Source organism: Canis lupus, chromosome 15 (assembly GCF_011100685.1).
Source record: "Canis lupus familiaris isolate Mischka breed German Shepherd chromosome 15, alternate assembly UU_Cfam_GSD_1.0, whole genome shotgun sequence".
Lineage (NCBI taxonomy): Eukaryota > Metazoa > Chordata > Mammalia > Carnivora > Canidae > Canis > Canis lupus.
This window is the reverse complement of record NC_049236.1, coordinates 13,831,723-13,853,083: the sequence shown is the minus strand read 5'-3', so window position 1 is coordinate 13,853,083 and position 21,361 is coordinate 13,831,723. Positions and strand designations below refer to the sequence as shown.

The following is a 21,361-nucleotide window of genomic DNA, read 5'->3' as shown; positions in this document are numbered from 1 at the left end:
CTGGTCACTAGGACTCAGCTACATTCCCATAAAACTGCAAAACTGGATTCCATCTTTCGGCATTCCTCTTTGAGAGTAAAGTAATGTCAGTATCTATGGAAAAGTACAGCAAAGCTACATATGGAACTAGAATGGAGAGACAAGGGGCACTTTCCTTTTACTATCTCTGGCACTGCTCTAGTCTCAGGGTAGACATTCTAGAATGTCAGATCAGATTCAAGCATTACAGAATTTATCTCTAAAAGTCACACAATGTAGTTCAAAGAGTCTAAAAAGTTGAATTAAGCAGAAATCATTAGGAAAAAACCCTACATTCCAGCCAAAAGATGAATCATGACTTTTATGCATATTACATGACTTTTCATTAGCAGAATTAAAAATAACCACTGTAGACCGTTTGCTTATTAGACCATTTTATACTATAAAGTCTGAAATGCTGCTTTTTTTACTTTGGGGTTAAAATTAAGGATTCTTTAAATAGTAAGTAAAAGAGTTACTAAAACAGCTAATCATTAATGATGAATGATTATAAGCCTTAGTAGGGACCTGACATCGCAGCCTTTCAACTTGATCTACTGAGCACCTACTGCATCTGATAGAGGATACAAAGATTTAAGGCAGAATAGAAAACTGAAAACAGGCTCCTATGCCTCATATATTTTAATATTAGCAATGCCACACAGCTGTGCAACCTTGAGCTAACTACTTAACCTCTTTGAGCCTCAGGTTTCTTATCTGTAAAATGGAGATACCATTTCCTATTTCATAGGGTTATAGAAGCAAAAAAGGAGATCTCACATGTAAGTGCATCTAACAGTGGCCTACACAAAGAAAACATTTAATGAATGGCAGTTATCACCATCATCATCATGCTTAAAGCTCACAAGTACAGTATATAACCTTCTAGTAAAATTAGATGTATATACAAATAACTATAAGGTATCAGGACTAAAAAAAAAAGGGGGTATCAGGACTGAGTGCCAAGAGATAGAGAGCATACTATAGAAGGTCACTCAAGATCCTTCTTGATATGGCTCTTGTTGACATATCCGTATATCTAGCCTCTTTTCACCAAACTATAACTATAATGAACTACTAAAATTCCCTGAACACACTGTTTTTCATTTTTCTATCCTTTTGGACATACAGTAAATTCTCATTATTCACAATAGTTATGCTCTAGAAAGTTGCAGCAAACACTGAATTAGTGAATACTGAACCACTACTCCTAAGGGAAGTATAGGCTTAGGTTCTTGAGAACTGTCTGGTCACATTTTTGTCAACTGATCAATATAATATATAAACTTGTTTTATATGTGTTTCTGTTTAAAGACATCTTATTAAGTGTGCATTGCTGAACTCATGCCTGAAGCTTATCTAACACACATATTTTCTATATAAGGCACATCACAGCCTTCTTGCACTTAGGAATACTAACCAGTACTTCAGCATTACGCTTGAGGGACTTCAAGCAGTAGAATCATAAAAAAAAACAAAAAACAAAACAAAAAAAACCCCACAAAAGTATGAAAACATGGCACTAAATATAATTTTAAAAGGAAACCTGTTTACACTAGGAGAGTCGAAACAAGGCAGAGTGTCACCTCGCTTGACATCCATTGGAAATGTCTGTGTTGAGTGACTCAAATATTCTGTCATTGTACACCTGTCAGTGAATGACTATGAAAGCACCACAGATATAGATTTGGGGGTTGCAGACAAATTTTAGCAAATAGGCAAATTCACAAATATGGAATCTGCAAATGAGGATCAATTCTATTGATGCTTTAACGATGATGCACTTCTCTCTTTCTGTAGAATTCACCTGGCCAACACTATGTGCCGGTCAGGACTCAGCTCAAGATATGTGAGAAGCTTGTGTGACCCCTGGTTAAAAACATCCTTAAAAATGCCCAATAGCACTCATCTGGACCTGACTCTTATTGCTCATCAAGCTATTTTACAATTGTTTACTTTTCTGTCTCCTCTATTTGGCTGTAAGAGCCTTGGGGGCAGGAATTATCATTTTTGGCTTTGAATCCAAGGCCCATACAAGTAGCTCATTAAACAACTGTTGAGTTACAGTCTTCAAAAAAGAGAGAAGAGACTCCCTATAGTGGTTGAGAATGGCTACAGGTATGAAATCAGAGGTTTCATGAATAAAACAGAAAAGTAAGATTTTAGCTATTAAAGGTTTTCAATGCAAAATTGGATTTTAACTTATTTCAAACTAATGGCTTCCCCCCCCAGGTGGCAATAATTTCAACTTTACATTGGGATAAGGCAGTTCTCATTAAGTGATATAATCCATTTTCTTATTGTTTAAGCCACTTTTTTTTTTTTAAGATTTTAAAAATTTATTCATGAGAGACAGAGAGAGAGAGACAGGCAGAGGGAGAAGCAGGCTCCATACAGGGAGCCAGACATGGGATTTGATCCCAGGTCTCTGGGCTGAAGGCGGTGCTAAACTGCTGAGCCACCCGGGCTGCCCTAAGCCACTTAAAAAAAAAAAAAAAATTTATTTATTCACAAGAGACAGAGAGAGAGAGAGATAGGCAGAGACATAGGCAGAGGAAGAAGCAGGCTCCTTGCAGGAAGCCCGATGTGAATCTCGATCCGAGGAATCTGGGATCATGCCCTGAGCCAAAGGCAGACACTCAACCACTGAGCCACCCAGGCATCCTTGTTTAAGTCACTTTTTTTGTTTAAGTCACTTTTGAATTACTCTTTAAAACATAATTTGCCAATCCATTGTCAAAAAAAAAATTAAACATAATTTGCCAATAAAAGCCATCTTAGCTGACAGTTACCCTTAGACATAGTAACATAGTTAAATACCAATTTTATTTTTATAGCTATTCTAATTTAGGACATATCCCTTTTCCTTGAACAGACCATCAGATATACACAGACATTAATTTCAGAAAATCACTCACAGAGTGATGAGCTCCCCTAGGACCAATATAAAGTTTACTTCACTACCACCACCCTTCTGTGCCCACACTAGCAGAGAATTCCTCTGCTTCAGGCTGGTCTCAGCAGTCAGTCCCCTCATCTGTGAAGATCTACGGAGACTAAAATGGTAAGAGTTTCAGTTCAATGTCTCCCTGTTATATATAAGAAGTCCTGGAACTAGAGTAAACTTTTCTTGTATACCTGCTTTCCCATGTACTTCTTGCACTAAAAGAGCCAGGCCAAGAACAAAATGATTCCTTTGTTGTTAGATTCCTGGTTAATAAGAACTCAAAAGCCAAAATATGTAGCAAAGACTTGAAAACCTGTGTGTCCTCTCACACCGAGTACCAATTTCCCCTTTTGATTCTTTCCACAATGCTGATTTACATGAAAAAGATGAGACAGAGCTGACATTGACTCTTCATCTTGAAAGATTTCATCCTTGCCTCAGAACAGCATTCTCCATGACAGACTCCATGGAATCCACGGCTTGCCCCAGTGAGATTATGCTAATGAATTACTTCTCAGTGCTTCACTGTGGTCTGTTTTCACTTAATATAATCTCTGACCAAACTGCTAATTTGCTGTCAATAAAAGCAAGTCCACAATTTATCCTATTCTTTTTATAAAAAGGGAGTGACTACTCGTTTTTCTCTAATTACTTGGAGTTCAAAGATAAGTGATAATGAGCAGATACTGAGTGCTACAACCTGTCAGTTATTCTTTGAGTAATTTTATTTTTTATTTTTTTTAAATTTTTTTTAAAATTTTTTTTAATTTTTATTTATTTATGATAGTCACAGAGAGAGAGAGAGAGGCAGAGACACAGGCAGAGGGAGAAGCAGGCTCCATGCACCGGGAGCCTGATGTGGGATTCGATCCCGGGTCTCCAGGATCGCGCCCTGGGCCAAAGGCAGGTGCCAAACCGCTGCGCCACCCAGGGATCCCCTCTTTGAGTAATTTTAAAGGGAAATAGAACTTAATAGAAGATATCATAAGGCATACTAAGGGTAAGTTATTGTTTTCAGAAACTGTTATTTCAGTTATACATGTATGTATGTAGGTATATGTTTAGTGGGTAATGACATAAAACATTTCTTTTTGTGGGTTGCAGGTGAAATCTGAAAGCCATTGTTGCAGGCCACTGTTGCACACCACTGACCCCTGGACTTAAGTGCTGACCTGCCCCACTCCCACACTGCTGCTGAAAGCTGGCAGTAGCTTCAGAAATGTGGGTAAGCACTTTATTAGAGCACAGTGCTCCCTGCCAATGGCTGATTATGAACTTTGGCACTCCATTCTGAAGAGAATATCTTCTTAGCCCCAATGAAGATGGTGCATCTATTTTTAAGCACTCTGCAGCTGTACCATTCTTTCTGTACTCGAGTTTTCTTGCCAACACACCTTTTTTTTTTTAATATTTTATTTATTTATTCATGAGAGACACAGAGAGAGAGAGAGAGAGAGAGAGAGAGAGGCAGAGACACAGGCAGAGGGAGAAGCAGGCTTCCATGCAGAGAGCCTGATGTGGGACTCGATCCTGGGTCTCCAGGATCAGGCCCTGGGCTGAAGGCGGTGCTAAACCGCTGAGCCACCTGGGCTGCCCCCAACACACATCTTTTTTAACTAAACTGCAAAAACCGAGAACAGCGGCTACAGTACCTCATGGCAACTCTGGCACCTTTTACACAGGAGATGCTTGATCAATCTCCTGTGCATTAGCCCTTTCCCTCTGGGAGAATCCCTCTTTTGGAATCAATGCCTACTGAGATCTGGCCAATTTGGGAACTGGAAAAGTTTTTGCTCTAGGCTTGCTTGCCTGGCCAAGGTATTTAACCAACTCTGCTCCTCCTGCTGTGGTACTCTAGAATAACTATCATTAGCTATGGATGGTTTACAGATTTGTGTTACTCCAGTGTATAGCATTATGCCCAAGGCTGTAAGTTTGTGAACTCTATTAAACAAAGTAAGCTCTCATTATCTAATACAAAGAGACTACCCATTTTTCCTCGAGGTTAGAATGACACTCTTTCTCTTTATTTTATCCTACACTGCTCCTAAGGAAAAGGTGACTCAAGAATTTCCAACTCCTTCCAAACTACTCTACTTGATAAGACCGTTTCTTTGCAGGAAGGGCTAACATCTTATATATCTGGTAAATGCACAACTATTACCCATTTTACCTGACCTTAATGTGCTGGGATCACAGTATGCAAAACATGATTTCAAAAAGTAAAACAATCAGAAGTGAGTGCTCTATACCTACAAATGCATACTAAACAAACAAAACTAAACATTCACAGCTTACACAGAAATAAAATCACACATATGCTACCTGCTTATTCATTTCTGTGATGTTGATCCAGGCTTTGTTCAGGCCCAGCTCCCCAGATTCAATCTTCTCAACTTGCTTTTGATTGCTGAGTAGTTCTTCATTAAGTTTGGGAATTTCTTGGAATGAGCTTTTCTGATTAGATTCCACTAAAAGCAAAAACAAGAATGATAATAGCCATCTTGACTCCAAGATGAAAAAATTATCTTACAGTATGAAGGAAGACAGATTAATAGAAGTGATCCTGGTAGGACGGCTGAATTCCTATCTACCAGCTACATGGTTTATGTAAATGTACATTTTTAATACTAAAGCATCATTTTTACTGGGGCTATTTCACTATTGGCAGTACAACTTTTAAAAGTCAGATGGCTAAAAATGATAACAAGTATTAGCAGAAAGAAGTGAACTTGTATCTCAACTCTGTAACTTACTGTGATCCTGAGTAAATTACTCAAATTCTTTGAGATCAGTTTCCTCATCTGTAATAGAGATAAAATATACTTTACAGGATTTTTAGAATTAAGTGAAAGAATGGTTGTAAAGTACTAAAAGGGCTCAGTAGGCATACAACATGTGATAAATAAATACTAAGTATTAACCAGAGCAATTAAGCTTTTTGTTTAGTCAGTGAAGATTTATAAACTTCACTCCATTAATGCTCAAGGTGACATCAAAAGTTCTCTCTCTAAATGCTTAAATATACTTTTTTCCTATCTCAAACTGGTCATATGCAAGATGGGTTCTTAACCACCTTTCAAGTGCTATTATGTGGACTATGATTTTAAATCTTTTTCATAAGCAGCAAACGATGTTTTCCTAACTCTTAAATCAACTCAAAAGCTCAAAGTGAAATAGAAGATAAAGGAACATGTCAGGTGAAGTATAAGGTGATATTTGGCTTTTCCTTTGGGAAACTATCTCCTGACTGGTTTAGAGATTTGCCAACCTGAAGGCAGAGGCCTGAAAGAATGCTTTCTCTTCCGTCTTTAAAGAGTATTTTTCCTTTTCATGAAAAATAAAATATTGGTCATGCTTGGTCCTCCAGAATAAAACCCACAAATAATTTTTCTTTAAAGACACAAATTGTCTAATTAGTTATTATATACTTTGTTTAAAATAAAAAAAAACTGGCATACAGGACAGATATGAAACAATTTACTAAAATTGAAGTGCTATGACTTTTTTTGTTCCTCTCTGTGGGGTCAGCACTTGGAATACACCTGGCACATTATAGGCCCTTGGTAAGTATCACTGACTGAGTAAATCTGGCCTTTGCTTACCTCTCAACCGCGTTTCTCATAATCTTCCTCTTCAATCTATTTTCTAGACAAGTGGAGTTTCCAGACACACCAATCTCTTTAAGCCTCAGTGACTCTGTACACACTATTCTTTCTGCCCTGATGCCCTTGGCTTGCCTCTTCTCCATTTCTGTTACCTTAGCCTAGTTAGTTCCTTTCAAGACTCACCACAAATAGTTGGGCTCCCAGCTTGGACCCCCACCTCTTCACCACTCCAAACTCTACCAAGCACTTAATACACTGTCCTTTAACTGTTTACTCATCTGTCTCCTCTACCAGATTAAGTGAGAGACAGTTGCTTAAGGATGGGGACCAGATCTTTTGTCATGTATTTCCAACACAGTGTCAGCAGTCTAATACTTCTCCAGGGAAATAATTGTAGGGTATGAAATGGAGTTAATGTTGTCCTATTAAGTTAAACAAAGAAAATTCAATCAAACAAACTCGACAACAAAAAATCCCCACAAAAATCAAAGAGTAGGGTGGAGGTGATGGTACCCCTACTACAAACAAGCCCACTCTCTCAAAATTCAGAATTATTTTTTTTTAAAATGAGATATAAAATATGTGTGAGGGATCCCTGTGTAGCTCAGTGGTTTAGCGCCTGCCTTCGGCCCAGGGCGTGATCCTAGAGTCCCAGGTCAGGCTTCCAGCAGGGAACCTACTTCTCTCTGCCTATGTCTCTGCCTCTCTCTCTCTCTGTGTCTCTCATGAATGAATAAATAAAATCTTAAAAGTAAATAAATAAAATAAGTGTGAAAGGATCTCTTTATAAATGAAAGATTTCCCTCAGTGCTTTTACTTTAACATTTGATTTTCATCAGTTTACAGGAATACATCCATCTCAAACAGTAAGAACATTATGTCAGTCTAAATTAATACAGCATTTCGATGATTTTCTTTTACATTTTCAGTGAGGTTGTAAAGTAAAACCTATCCCACACATGTCTGCCATTCTCAGGTGGTTGTGTATGTGTGTGTGTGTAGGGGGGGTCTCTGTCCTACAGTCTATATGAAAGAAGTAGAAAGTAGAGGTCGAAGAGGAAATAAGATGAATACATAAATAACCTGGGTTACAGTTATTAACTAACAAACATATAAAGCTGACAAGCCCTGAAAACCTTCTGGATACTTAGGATTGTGTGAGCCAAGAGAGGATCATTTTCATTATCTTATTTGGGGCTTTTTAGGAGAGAGTAGCCTGTGTCAAGGCACTTTGGCTACTTATAAATGGGACAAGTAAGGGCACTTAGGTGGCTCAGACAGTTAAGTGTCTGCCTTTGGCTCAGGTCATGATCCTGGGGTCCTGGGATCGAGTACTGAGTCAGGCTCCCTGCTCAGCAGGGTGTCTGCTTCCCCCTCTCCATTTGTCTCCTTCCCACTGCTTATGCTCGGGCTCTCTCTCTCTCTCAAATAAATAAAATCTTAAAAAACAAAAACAAAAACAAAAACAAAAAAAAAACGAGAGGAAGTACAGCAAACAACTTACGATTACTAATTTACGTTCTTTCAAAACAACTCATTTAAAATTTAGTATATTAATACTTAAAAGAACTTACCTAGCTCTCTTCCTGGTCTCTAAGATCAGGAAGTAGAGATTTCTGCATACACTCTTTAGATAGAACACATATAATGCTAACAGCAATGTATTTTATATTTAAATATCTTTTCAGTTTGCAATAAACTTTTATGTAATCACTCAACTTGTTAGTGGGTACCTATCATGTGCCCAGCCCTGCACTTAGCACCAGTGTACACAGAAGACCCTGAAGCTCTCACTTGGGGGTGGGGGCAGTGGGGGATGGCAAGATGTCGTCACAGAACCACTACACAGTGTGGTGTTGTATCTCTGGTATGACAGAGATGACCAAAGTGCTCTGGTAGCATAAATATGTCTTTGGGTTTTGTGGATGGGAAAATGAAGGCACAGAAAGAATAAGTGACTTATCCACATTTTCCTGCTAGTAATGAGCAACCCAGGATTCGACAGTCAAACCTTCTGCTCCTAGGACCAACACTCTCTAGTATACTACGGCCGTCAGATGCTTACACCCCAATGCCCTCATTACCACAAGACCATTTTTAAGTTCTGTAGTAAATGACCAAACTGTTACCCTGCCTGTGTGACCAAAAAAGAAACAGCCAGATTTATTCTTTCCTTCTCTTCCAAATTCTCTTCCTCCACTCTTGTGTTCCATTGTTGAGTGACAGGGAAAGATGGTTTGAGAACAGAATTTTCCTTAAAATAATTGTGCAGTCTTCTGAAGTACCCGGTTTTGGAAAGAATACTGAACTAAGTTTCAATGCCACTCAGTACCTTCAGTGTAAGGACCAAGTTGTTCCTTGACTGCAAGAAAAAATACCAAGTCTATCTGCTTTGCTTTCTATTTCAGATATTTCAGGAATCCTGCCTCCTTTTTTGATGAGTGTCTTTGAAAATTTATTGAAATAAAGAACAAGAGCTCTGAATTTCTCAAAAAGGTATTAAAGCCAGAACAGCAGAGGTGGTCTTATTTGAATCAGTGACTTCCACTATCCTCTTGAAAAACAGGAAATAAAAATAAACTTATTGAAATATGTCTAAGGGAAAGAAGATGTAATTCAAAGAAAGGCTATTTAAGCTTAACAAGACTGACCTCATTTACTCAAGATAATGGTTTTCCCAAAAAACTCTTGGGCAAGTGGTCCACAATGGTTCAGCCAATGGACAGACTATGCCCCAGGCTCCACCCTCTAGAAATACCATTTAGACATTACAGGGCTGGCATTTCTATTGCAGCAAACCAAAGACAACAAAGCAGTTAGACTGACATTTCCAAATCTGCTTCATTCAGCTGGCTGACAAATGCAGTCAGAGTCCCAGGGGACTGTTGCTCAGTGGTAGAAAGCAGGTCTCATAGTTCAGGGTATAAATCTTGGCATCTCTTGAATATAGTATTTCCAGGGATTGGTATTAACAAATGTTCAACAAAGTTTTGTTGACTGATTGATTGTTAGGTCTATTACCTGTATACACTTCAAATGTACATTTCTAAGAAAAGAAATTCCCTGAAAAGCTCAGCTAAGGTGTAAGTTACATGGGTGTCCTCTAAACACAGGTACAGAGCAGTCAGAGAAAGGAGTCCCTGGAGGGTAGAAGTGAGCAATGTTTTGAGATGTGTAAATAAATAACTACTATATGTGATCAAAACATGCTGCAGCACAAACTTAGGAGGCCCAGTTAATTACAGAGAGATGAGGGCACAGACGGGTATCTTTAGTGGTTACCTATAGTTAAGCATTGTTTCTTAGAACCTCATTTCCAAGTTATGATTACCACTTACAAAGAAACCACTGGCCTTAAAAACATTTTCCAATACTGGGATAGACAACCACTAAGAAAGGAAATTAACTAGAATACAAAATCTCCTTCTTTCTTATACTGTACTCTGATTCCACCAATTGATTAAACATACAAGTCAAGATGATTCAGACACAGAATTATGGTTTACCCAATTCTTCCCTTGATTCAAAAGAAAACCAAAATTAGTATTTCAACATTTTTTTTTCAACAACATCCTTAAGAACATCATTAACACAGTAACCAAGGATTAGCTGTTCCTAGGTCAAGTTCAGAACCTGAATAACTACAGAGAGCAAAAAGAAGCTGGGGTGAAGGAACACTTGGAAGTTGTGATCTCCGAAGGCTTAAGGTGAGAAGTAAGAACATAACTCTAATTCCAGTTCTGGGGTCAGGTTTTGTTATGACCTTGAGAAAGCTTAGTGGTCAGTTTGCCCATGTGCTAATGCTGCTAAGCTTAAGCCATTTGTGATTAACTTGAAACTGGTTCTTTAGCTTAGAAAATTAACCCTTGAAACCTAGAACCAAAGATCTGCATTGCTAAAGGAAGATATTTAGGTCAAATCTGGTTGAAGCTACGATGCAAACACACTGTTCAGATAAAGTACCTTGGATATGACAAAATACAACTTTGTAATTTAGAACATAGAAAACTCTTCAACTTAGTAAGTCTCAATCTTTAAAACTCATTCGTGAGACAAATATTTATTTGTGATCTGGTACATGGTAAGCACTCCATAAATGCTAGCTATTATTACTGCTCATTCCATACAGATTTTCTTAAGGAGGAAATTGACAAATGCTCCCACATTCTTTCTCAAATGGTCTCCTGAGAAGGAAGAAAATAGCCCAGTGTTGCTACTGCCACTTTATACTTCCCTAAGTATAAAGTGGAGGTTGGCAATAGTGGAGGTTAACCAAGGTTCTAGTCTCCTGGACCTTAGCACTTTCTTCCTGCACCTTAAGTGTCGACCAGAGAGCCATTATTTCAGATGGTGTTTGTCCTGATGATGCATAAGCACTATTTTTTATTTGTAGGTTTAAAAACAAGCAAACAAACAATTGTTCCCACATTCAAAACAGCTAAGAAAGAGTTATAACACTGGAAGGAATATATAATTGCTTCATCTGAGTGGGCAAAACTCTTAACTCAGTATGGTCCAATTTGTGGATCCAGAACCCAGAAACAACATAACACTCTGAAAAGGGCAACACTTACTTGTTCTAAATTTTTCCTTGAGGGCATCCAGATCTTCCTTCAGGGCAACTTGCATCCACACCAAGCCAACGCAGGCCACAACACAGGCGGCAAGGATGACAAAAGCACAGAGGGGATAACAGATCTTGCAGCATCGTAAATAGTCTCCCCTGATCATAAGAACAAATTCAACCAGGAGTACAAAAAGTGATTATGGGTACAGCTGTATTAAAAATAGCACACGTGTCACCATATAGTTATTTACCAGGAACCACTGGGCAACACATTCTTAACTGTGAACAACAGGTTGAAAGTGACTAAATAACATGACCTATGAAGAGTTCATCTTTTGGACACAAAGGTTTCAGAACTTCACATACACAACACAGATTTTTTTTTTTTTTTTTTTTTCCCACAACACAGATCTTATGGGCACTGCAGCCCACAGAAGTCATCAAGGATTCAGGTCTTTGGGGACAAGCTCGGGTTAGCAAAGTGTCAGGACTAGAGCTTCTGCGGAAGTCCATTACAGCACTGTAATTTACCTATTTCTCACTCCCCCACCCTCCCAGGGGACCCTGTTTCAGACTACTGAAACTTCATAAACCTTTGAGCAAGTTTTACCGCAAATAGAATGGAAGAAATAGGAACTGTAGGTTTAAGTGGACACCTGGTGTGCCTTCTAGCTTATTGGCTCAGAAGCCAGGAAACATGGAAAGGGGTTAGATTTCACACCAAACTTCAACACTCAATGTCTAAACTCCCTCAACAGGGCAACTATTCCAGTGGAACTGCTCCCTTTCATCAGACCTTCATTTCCCAAATCTAAGATTGCCCTTAACTACTTAATCTGACAAAGCTCATTAGAATACCAAACTTCTTTAACAAAATAAAAGGACAAAGACACTCTAAACAAACAAAATCTCAAAGGATTTAAACTCTTTCAGCACCCCAACCTTCTGCCTAGCCAGCCCTTGCTTCCACATCTTCAGCACAATATTATTTTCCTTCAGTGTGCTCCCTGAGAGGGTCCAAGGACACTTTCAAGGTTCCCTTCAGCCTTTTCGCACCCTGAGCCCCAATTCCCAAGGTCCTCAGAGCTCACTCTTGGATTTTTCCTAGTGGCTTCACCACCTAAAGTGGTCTGGGGAGAAGCTGTCTCTTTTTGTTTCCCACCCTCCACCTACTTGGGAGGCTCATACTTTGTAAGTTCCTCACGGCATCCCCCCACCTCCAAGATTCGGACTCATTGAGCCTGCAAAGAATAATCTACAGTCTTAAAGTCCCTGTCTCTACTGCACTTTTTAAAAAGGTCTAGCTCCAAAGGCTTGTTTGCTCCCATATACCTATTCTTAGCTTTTCTGCCACTCCCAACTTGGTTGCTCTGGGCTCTTGGCACATTCCCCAAGTCTGTGGATTTCCACCCTGAATTCAGAGTTCTTCATACACTTAGAGACAACCGTTCACTCAGAACCTGAGCTTCATCTCCCTAACACCTTTTCTTCCTGTTTGCCGTCCAAGGTCTACATCCTTTTCCTTCTAGGAACACCCTTCTCCTTCCTTTAAAATGTCCCCATTGCTAAGTGCAAGGAAATGCCTTTTTCACATCCCACCAACTGCATCACTCACTTGACAAAACGAGAGCGATTTCCAACTAAACCAAATTCCTCTTCTTCCTCCGAGCTGGATTCAGAGTCTGAGTCAGGAGGCTCAGTGCGAAGGAGGCGGTGGCCTGAGCCTTTCTTGGGCTTCTTTCTCCGACTGTCCCCAGCCAAGCCGATCAATGCATTGAGCTCTTTGCGCTTCTTCATCTTTTTGTGTGGGGTGAGCGGAGCACCCACTGCTGAGCTGCCAGGTTCGTACCCAACGCCCAATTCTCTCGCTGCCTTGGAGCTGCCTTCCAGGGTGGGGAATCTGGGCCAGAGCCCTGGGTCACTCCCACCCAGGGGTGGGACTGACCCGATCCGCTGGGGGCTAGAGATCGGAGCTCAGAGGAAAGTGGAACTCGGAGGGGTGAGGAAAGTCACATAGAGACGGCCAGGGAGCTGGTGATCAAAACGGGTAAGGCTCGGGGCATGGAGTCCCAGGTAAGGGAGTGGAAAAGGGAGCAACCTTCACCTCCCGGTAAGTAGGTAGTATTTCTAAGTGCGCTCCCGGAGCTGGGGAAGGACTCACAGATGGGTGTTTTGCCCTTCCGGGGCAGGACTCCCAAGGGAGAGCGAAAAGAAACTTGTTCCCGAATGGGAGAGGCGGCGGAGGTGCAGAGCCAGCCGGGGGGAAGGCGCCAGTCGCTCCCAGCTGGAGGCGGCAGCAGCAGGGGCCGCGGCCGCTATTACCCCGACACAGCCTGGGCGCCAAGGCGGCCCGAGAGCGAGGGAGGCCCAGAGCCCGGCTCGGAGGGCCCAGCCTGCCAGGTGCCAGCGCCGCACCTGGGAGCCCCCAGCCCCGCTGTCTCGGCCGCGGGTCTGGGGGGTGCGGAGGGGCGACGGCGGCTCAGCCCACCTGAAGCGCTCCCGCCCGGAGTCTGAGGTGTTCCGGCGACACTCGGCAACTCACACGCGCCGCCTCCACTCCAGCCGCGACTCCGGCCCCCACTCCGGCTGCAGCCGCAGCTGCTCCCAACGCGCTGGCGGTGGCGGCGGCGGCGGCGGCGGCCGCGGGCTCCAGACCCGGGCCATCGCTCCAGCCCCAGCTCACTTCCCCTTTGGCAGCAGCCGCCGGGGCCGCCTGCCAGTAACCCGCGCTCCCATTGGCCGCCCGCTGGGTGACGTCACACCAGGGACGCCAGTGGCGGCGGGAGGCGGGGCGTTAAAGGGGCCGGGGCTCCGGCGGGGGCGGGGTCCCGCCTGCGGTTGCGGAGGCCCCGCCCCCAGGACGGCCCCCTGGGACCCGCCGCTCTCCAGTCGCGGGGCGGAGTTTTCCTCGCCGGGGGCGGGGCTTACCGGCCGGCGAGACGCGCGGCTGCGGGACCTGCGTGGAAAGCTCGCCAGCCGCCAGACCCCCGGCTGTGCTCTGGGCTGCGCACCCCCCGCTCGCCCGCTGCACCTAGACTAGGCGTGTTGCAGAGAAACGATCTAGTTGAAGACAGTCATGCATCCCATAAATATGTATTGAGAGCTACTTGCCAGGAGCAGCTCTGGCCCTGGGGACACAGCGATGAGCTAAATAACCACCTGCCTTAGGGTTACCAGATAAAACAAAATAAAAATAATACAGGACACCAGGAAAGCTTGAATTTCAGATCAACAACGAGGTTTTTTTTCAAAGTATAATTATATCCCGAGGTTTGTATTCAAAGTATATATTACATCGGGGCCATCTTCATACTGAAAAGTTCATTCTTTTTTTTAATCTGAAATTCGAACTTAACTGGGTGTGCCATATTTTATCTGTCAACCCCATTTCTGCAGCTTATACTCTAGTGAAGGAGAGCAGTGATAGGCAAGTATATTAAATGTCAGGAGGTGATGAATGTTATGAGGAAAATTGAAATAAGATAAGAGGATAGGGAGCGGCTCCTGATAAGGGGACATTTCTTCCTTAGGTCCTGGAGGAGAGGGAGGGACTTGTGCAATGGCCTTGAGGAAGAAGTGACCTGGAAGATCTGGTGTGGCTGGACCTAAAGAACAAGGAGGCGAGTGGTAGGAAATGAAGGCGGACAAGCATCAGGGGCCAGATCTTGTAGGGCTTTATGGAGCATGGGCGAGATGTTGTGAAACCATTGGTGCTGAAGGCTATGTCAAAATGTCAGAAATAACAGAAGTAAAACCAATGGATCCTACAAGTCGTAATTAGTAAAAGTGTATTATGCATACGCCAAAAAGAGAGTTTGCAAACTGGGAGCTCTCAAACCAAAACTTGGACTGAGGCTCAGGGGTATATTGATATAAAGAAGCTCGTATAATGACCCAGTGGTGACTGTTTATTCTTCACAGTGATTGGTTATAAATATTAGAATTTTCTTAAGTGATAGGGAATTGGTCAGTGGTTGCCTCATATCAATCTTGGAAACAGCTTAAGTTTTGCTTATGATTTCCAGAGGCACAAGCAAGAAATAACCCAGATTAAGTTAACCTTGCTAACTTAAAGCTCAATGAAGCTTTGTTTGTATGATTAAACTGGTTTTGTCTGCTCAGGGAATTTTCAAGGCTGGTCTCCATTTGTTCTTTATTTTAATAACATTCCCACCCCCCCCAAGCCCCCCATTGCCTCGGTCATTGTTTCAGCATGCTGAGAGTATGACCAAACAGTATAGCAATATTCTTGGTTACCACCATTGTTGTAGTCAGGCCAAAGAATCACACGTTCCATGTTTCCACTAGTTGAGTCATCAGGCTGGAGGGCCATGTAGTTACCACCTTCATCATTTATGTGATTATTGCTGATTTCATCCAGTTTTCTGATCCTGGTGGCTACCATTTGGCATGCGAGTGGCTGCTGGCAGGCACTTAAAACCCTCTAGCATGTACAACACACTAGGGAGGCTGGTATGTTGACTATAAGGAAAACAAAACCCAGACTGAGAAATTTCCCAGAGCAGAGGTTCCCAGGAGTGAAGATTTAACTAACTAAATAATTCGGATGGGTTATAATCAATTCATATTTTACTTAAGCCAATCTACACTTTTTTAAAAAAATGTGCAGTTGGGTTTCTATTTTTTTGAGTTATTTATTTATATAGGCACAACATGACATATTAGCAAACACATACCATCATGATTAGTTAGGACAGGTTGAACTTTAGGATGTTGTATTTCAGAAGGCAATGTTACAGGTGAACTTCCACCTAATTTTGGCTTCTATTGATGTGAGGAATCAGGTAATTTAATGAGAGAGATTTCTATGGAAACAAAAGAAAAACAAAGGTTACTCAAATTTACTCAAGTAAATTATAAATACTGAGTCTGGAGAGCAGCCAGTTGAGAAAATTTCTAGATACCAAATTTGAAGCATCTTTAGGTGGAGTGAGGGCAAGCATGGCAATCAGACAGATATTCCTGGTTTGCAGTGTCAATGTCTCTGGTGATTTTTCTGAGTGGACACATAGTTTTAGTTCCATAGTGATTCCAAGTCAAAAGAGTAGGAGAAAATGGAAAATGTTTGTTTGGAGAGTTCGCCAAATATCGGAGGAAAATGGAAGAATTCAAGATCCAGTCCAGTTCAGAGGTAGAAAACAAAACTTCCAAAACAATTAACAGCACTAGAATCCGATAACCCCAAAGATGTATGACTAGAACATAATTTTTCTCCCTATAATCATTCCCATTTCTATCAAGGATAACCATAGTAAGACTAGTTTGTTTACAAATTAAGTAGTTTCAATAAACTGGGCCTGATTATTTACATAAGTGCTGCAATACAGGCACCTAGGTAGGTGACTCAGTCAATTAAGTATCAGCCTTTGGTCAGGTCATGATCTCAGGTTCCTGGAATCAACCAGGGAGTCTGCTTCTCCCTCTCACTACCCCTCTGCCTCCTCCACTCATGTTCTCTCTCTCTCAAATAAATAAAATCTTAAAAAATTATAAGTGCAGCCAAGAATAGTGATTGACCATATAGGCTCTTTTAAATCTGCTTTGCTAGAACTTGTCACAAGGCATCTCAGATTGAACTTTCCAAAGCCTCCAGAGACTAGGAAGCCAAGCCAAGGACTTATTCACTCGTGTCCTGTTACAAGGAGAACAGGTTCTTATTGAAGTTATGCAAATATATATTTTATCATAAAAATAAGAATATTTAATAAGAGTTTCTGAATACTGGAGGGATCAGGTAAGAAGAAAAAAGATAAATGTCTTAACATTTGTCACAAGACATTTTACCAAATTGCTATAAGTTATAAATAGCATAAAAGAGAGGAGGAAAAAAAGGGGTCATTAAAGTGGAAAATAAAACATTAAAGAATTAGCAATGTTTTAACTGAAATAATAAAAATTATAATCTCATCAGTACATTTTGTGTTATGTAATTAATCCTAATTTTGCTTCATCTTGAGTTAGCGGCTTTAGGAATCAATCAATTTTCCATTGGAGCTTTAGAAATTCTTACTTTATATTGTGTTATGATCTTAAAAATGTCAGAAACCGGGCAGCCCCAGTCGTGATCCTGGAGTCCTGGGATCGAGTCCTGTATCCGGCTCCCTGCATGGAGCCTGCTTCTCCCTCTGCCTGTGTCTCTGCCTCTTTCTCTCTCTCTCTCTGTGTGTCTCTCATTAATAAATAAAAATTTTTAAAAAGTCAGAAACCTGAATTTTAGAGTACTTCTCAGGGTCTTTTCCATAAATCTCTTTGAAGAGGAAACATTTTTGCAGGAATACTTTTGCAAAAGCATCAGAGTAAAACAATAACTGTCTATAAGTGACAAAAGACTTTAAAAGAAAGATCTGTTCACATAAACATGCAAAGAGAGTGATGAAACTGACAACTAGCTTTGGTTATTTTTGTGACATGGATTTTAAAATCATGTCTGATAACATTATCCCAGGACATAGATGTTTAGGAATTTCATACCATCTCTGGAACACTTATGTTAACATATATAAGAATAAACTAAAGAAAGTTTAGAATTACTTCTCATTTGGCAATGCTTCCCATGTAATTTAACACTTCAAATGACCCTAAATAAATTAACATTTCTCTTATTACTTTATTCAGAATTTCATTTGGGGAAGTTTGTTAAAAATGTCAAAAGACTTAAAACATTTGATAAAATACAATCATCGATTACTGTGAAACAATACTTAGTTATCCACTAAACCAAAGTGACACTTGAAAGATTTAAAAAACAAATACAGGGGCACCTGGATGGCTCAGCGGTTGAGCATCTATCTGCCTTTGGCTCAGGTGGTGGTCCCAGGGTCCTGGGAGTAAGTCCCACATCGGGCTCCCTGCAGGAAGCCTGCTTCTCCCTCTGCCTATGTCTCTGCCTCTCTCTCTCTGTGTCACTCATGAATAAATAAAATCTTTAAAAAAAAGAAAATTAAAAAAATTAAAAACTAAAAAACAAATACAGAAAGTTATATAGTTGAAAAAAAAAAACAAACCTCAGCTTTTTAATAGATAAGACTTAGATTTCTTTCTAAATAATCAAAGAATTGATAAAGACAAAACACAGACTCTTTTTTAGGCCAGTTATATTAAAGGTAAAGAAAAACCTTTGTAATTTTTTATTAAGAGCCAACTAATGATCTAAGAAGCCTTTGTCCTTTTAACAGAGAGAAAACAAAATTCTAATTTTGTATCGGTGTACTTTTGATATTAAAACTCTCCTTTTTTAAAAACATAAATAAATCCATTTCAATCTTAATCAGCTTGACCAAAATTACCTTCTCAAGATTCCTTTTTCACACACCTTATAAAACTTTCTGTTATCTATTCAGGTTTTGTCTTATCTTTTACCTTTCTTAATTAGGAATAATGGTTTTACTTTAGGACAAAATTATATTCTTTTTTCTCTTAAAAAACAAAACAACCCAAACCCAAAAAACCCTATGTCCTTCATACCTTTCCTTATTGAAAAAATACATTCTACTTTGCATAGACAGTTGTTTTTTTAACTCATTATTTCTAGTAGTTGTTATTACATATATTAATTAAAATTCTTAGCCCTTAAGATCCTTAACTCCTAGTAAAAACCAAGAAATTAGTATTTGTTGGAATAGTAAATTTATAAACACATTTTATAAATTTCTAGAAGTATATTCTTTTTCATAATAAATTTTTAAATGTGGCACAAAACATGGTTAATAAACCCAAGTATTTTTGCCTCTGAAAAAATTAAAAAGTCAAAAGTAGATAAACTTACATCTGGCATTTAATGCTTATTTGCAGATGATTTATATATTCAATGAATATCTATTATTTAGTTTAATTTTATATAAACTTATTTATATTTACTTAACTATTGCTTTTAACAGTTATGCTTGGATTAGACATTAAACAACTAATCATCCTAAGTTATTTTTCTTGTTGACAAACTTTGAGGACAGGCCTGCTTTTGTTAAACCCACAAATTAAACCAGCTTTTATTTATCAAAGATTATCTCAAATCACATGAACTTGAAAAACATTTGGATTAGTTTCTATATTTCTGAGAGTATACTTGATTTGTATAAATGCTTAGTTTTCTTTAAGCCAATTAAATAGAACTCTTTACATATTAATTTTGGCAGTATCATCTGGAGTTTGAAAAATATCACAAAATACATACAGACAAACACAAACAGAGATCTTATTGCTTTTGTTTTAAATATTTTAGCCATGTTTCAGGTACAGAACTCAAATGAATAGTTGGGTACAAATTGTGTTTCTGATAGATGGACCAAGGCTATCTGTTCAGATGACAAAAGAGTTTTTACTAAAGATTTTTTATTTGCATGCTGAAAGAATCCTTTTAGAGTTGTTTTTGGAGTCTTTGTCTTTTAGAAGTTTCTACATATCAATTAAAGAATGCATCCTACCATCTTTAAGAGGTTTGGAATCATCTCTTTTTAAGGGTACCCTCTTAAGATGGACTTAGCGAAAGATTTCACAAGGATTCCAACATTTCACCCTTTTTTTCAAAATGGCACAAGACTGTGGTCCATAGATCAGGTGGAAATCATCTTTGCTTTCAATTCTTTTTTTTTAATATATATTTTTAAATTTTTATTTATTTATGATAGTCACAGAGAGAGAGAGAGAGGCAGAGACACAGGCAGAGGGAGAAGCAGGCTCCATGCACCGGGAGCCCGACGTGGGATTCGATCCCGGGTCTCCAGGATCGCGCCCTGGGCCAAAGGCAGGCGCCAAACCGCTGCGCCACCCAGGGATCCCTGCTTTTGATTCTTGAAGATGTCCTAACGACGAGGTGACATATTTTCCAACAGTTGTTCTAAAACACAGAGAATCATGTATTCCCCCCCTCACCTTTGAACACAATAGGGTGACTTACCAAGAAGCTCCAACAAATGAAACACAGGTATGTACAATAAAGTTGAAGAGCTCAAAGCACAGAGTGGAGCTTGGATGCAAGACAGACTCACTGTCAAGCTCCAGGGTTGGTGAGAAAGCATTGAGCGCAGTGGGGTCTCTGGGTACCAGCACCTGCTTTGGCATTGCTGGAGGTCTTCTTTGGGACCCCCTTCTGATGTCAGAAGATCAAAAATAACAGAAGTAAAACCAATGGATCCTAGACGTCATAATTAGTAAAAGTATACTGTGCATACACCAAAAAGACAATTTGCAAACTGGGGCACTCAAACCAAAATATGGAATGAGGCTCAGGGTTATGTTGTCATAAGGCAGTTTAAATAGTAGGAAAGCAACGACTATTCTTCACAGTGATTGCTTATAATATTAGAATTTCCTTAAGTGATTGGGAATTGGCCAGTGGTAACCTCATGTCAACCTTGGGAAACAGTTTAATTTTGCTTATGATTTCCAGAGGCACAAGCAAGAAATAACCCAGATCAAATTAATCTTGCTAACTTAAAGCTAAATGAAGCTTTGTTTGTATGATTAAACTGGTTTTGTCTGCTCAGGGAATTTTCAAGGCTGGTCTCTATTTGTTTTTGATTCTAAAAACTTAAGAGGAATCATGCTCTGGCTCATATTTTGAAAAGAGCACTCTGGCTTTTTGAAGTCAGAGCTAACAATATTTGCTGATGGATTACATAAAAGGTATGAAAAAAAAAAAGGAGTAATAGATGACTCCAGAATCTTAATGTGGAACAAATGGAAGAAGGAAATCGTTGTTTACCGAGAAGGGAAAGAGCTGTTTGGGGGTAAACTTGAGAAGCCAATTCAACATTCAAATGAGCTGCTTGGTATATAGGCCTGCCTTGGAGATACTGTTGGCTCGGTTCCACACCACCACAATAAAGCAAATTTCTCAATAAAGTGACTCATGAATTTTTTGGTTTCCCAGTGCATATAAAAGTTATGTTTACCCTATACTATCAGCTCCTAAGTGTAATAGAATGTCTAAAAATCAATCTCACTTTAATTAAAAATACTTTATTGCTAAAAAATGCTAACCATCATCTGAGTTTTCAGTGATTCTAACTACTGATCATGATCGCCATAACAAATATAATAATGACAAAGTTTGAAATACTGTGAAAGACTTACCAAAATGTGACACAGAGCGAACAAATGCTGTCAGAAAAATTGTGCCAGTAGTCTTGCTTGACTCAGAGTTGCCACAAAACTTCAGTTTGTAAAAAAATGCATTATCTGTGAAGTGCAATAAAATGAAAC

General features: G+C 39.8%; 1 protein-coding gene across 1 annotated transcript in view; it reads right to left on the bottom strand.

The window, feature by feature from the left end:
• The window catches only part of EFCAB14 (EF-hand calcium binding domain 14), a 43,522-nt gene extending 29,730 nt beyond the window's left edge, over window positions 1-13,792 (bottom strand). Inside the window, exons 1-3 of the mRNA XM_038558136.1 lie at window positions 12,756-13,792; window positions 11,148-11,296; window positions 5,291-5,436 (exon numbers count right to left, since the gene is read on the bottom strand). Of these exons, the coding sequence (XP_038414064.1) occupies window positions 5,291-5,436; window positions 11,148-11,296; window positions 12,756-12,937 (477 nt within the window). The 5' untranslated portion in view covers window positions 12,938-13,792. The remainder of the gene's footprint in view (window positions 1-5,290; window positions 5,437-11,147; window positions 11,297-12,755) is intronic.
• Window positions 13,793-21,361: the final 7,569 nt, after the last annotated feature.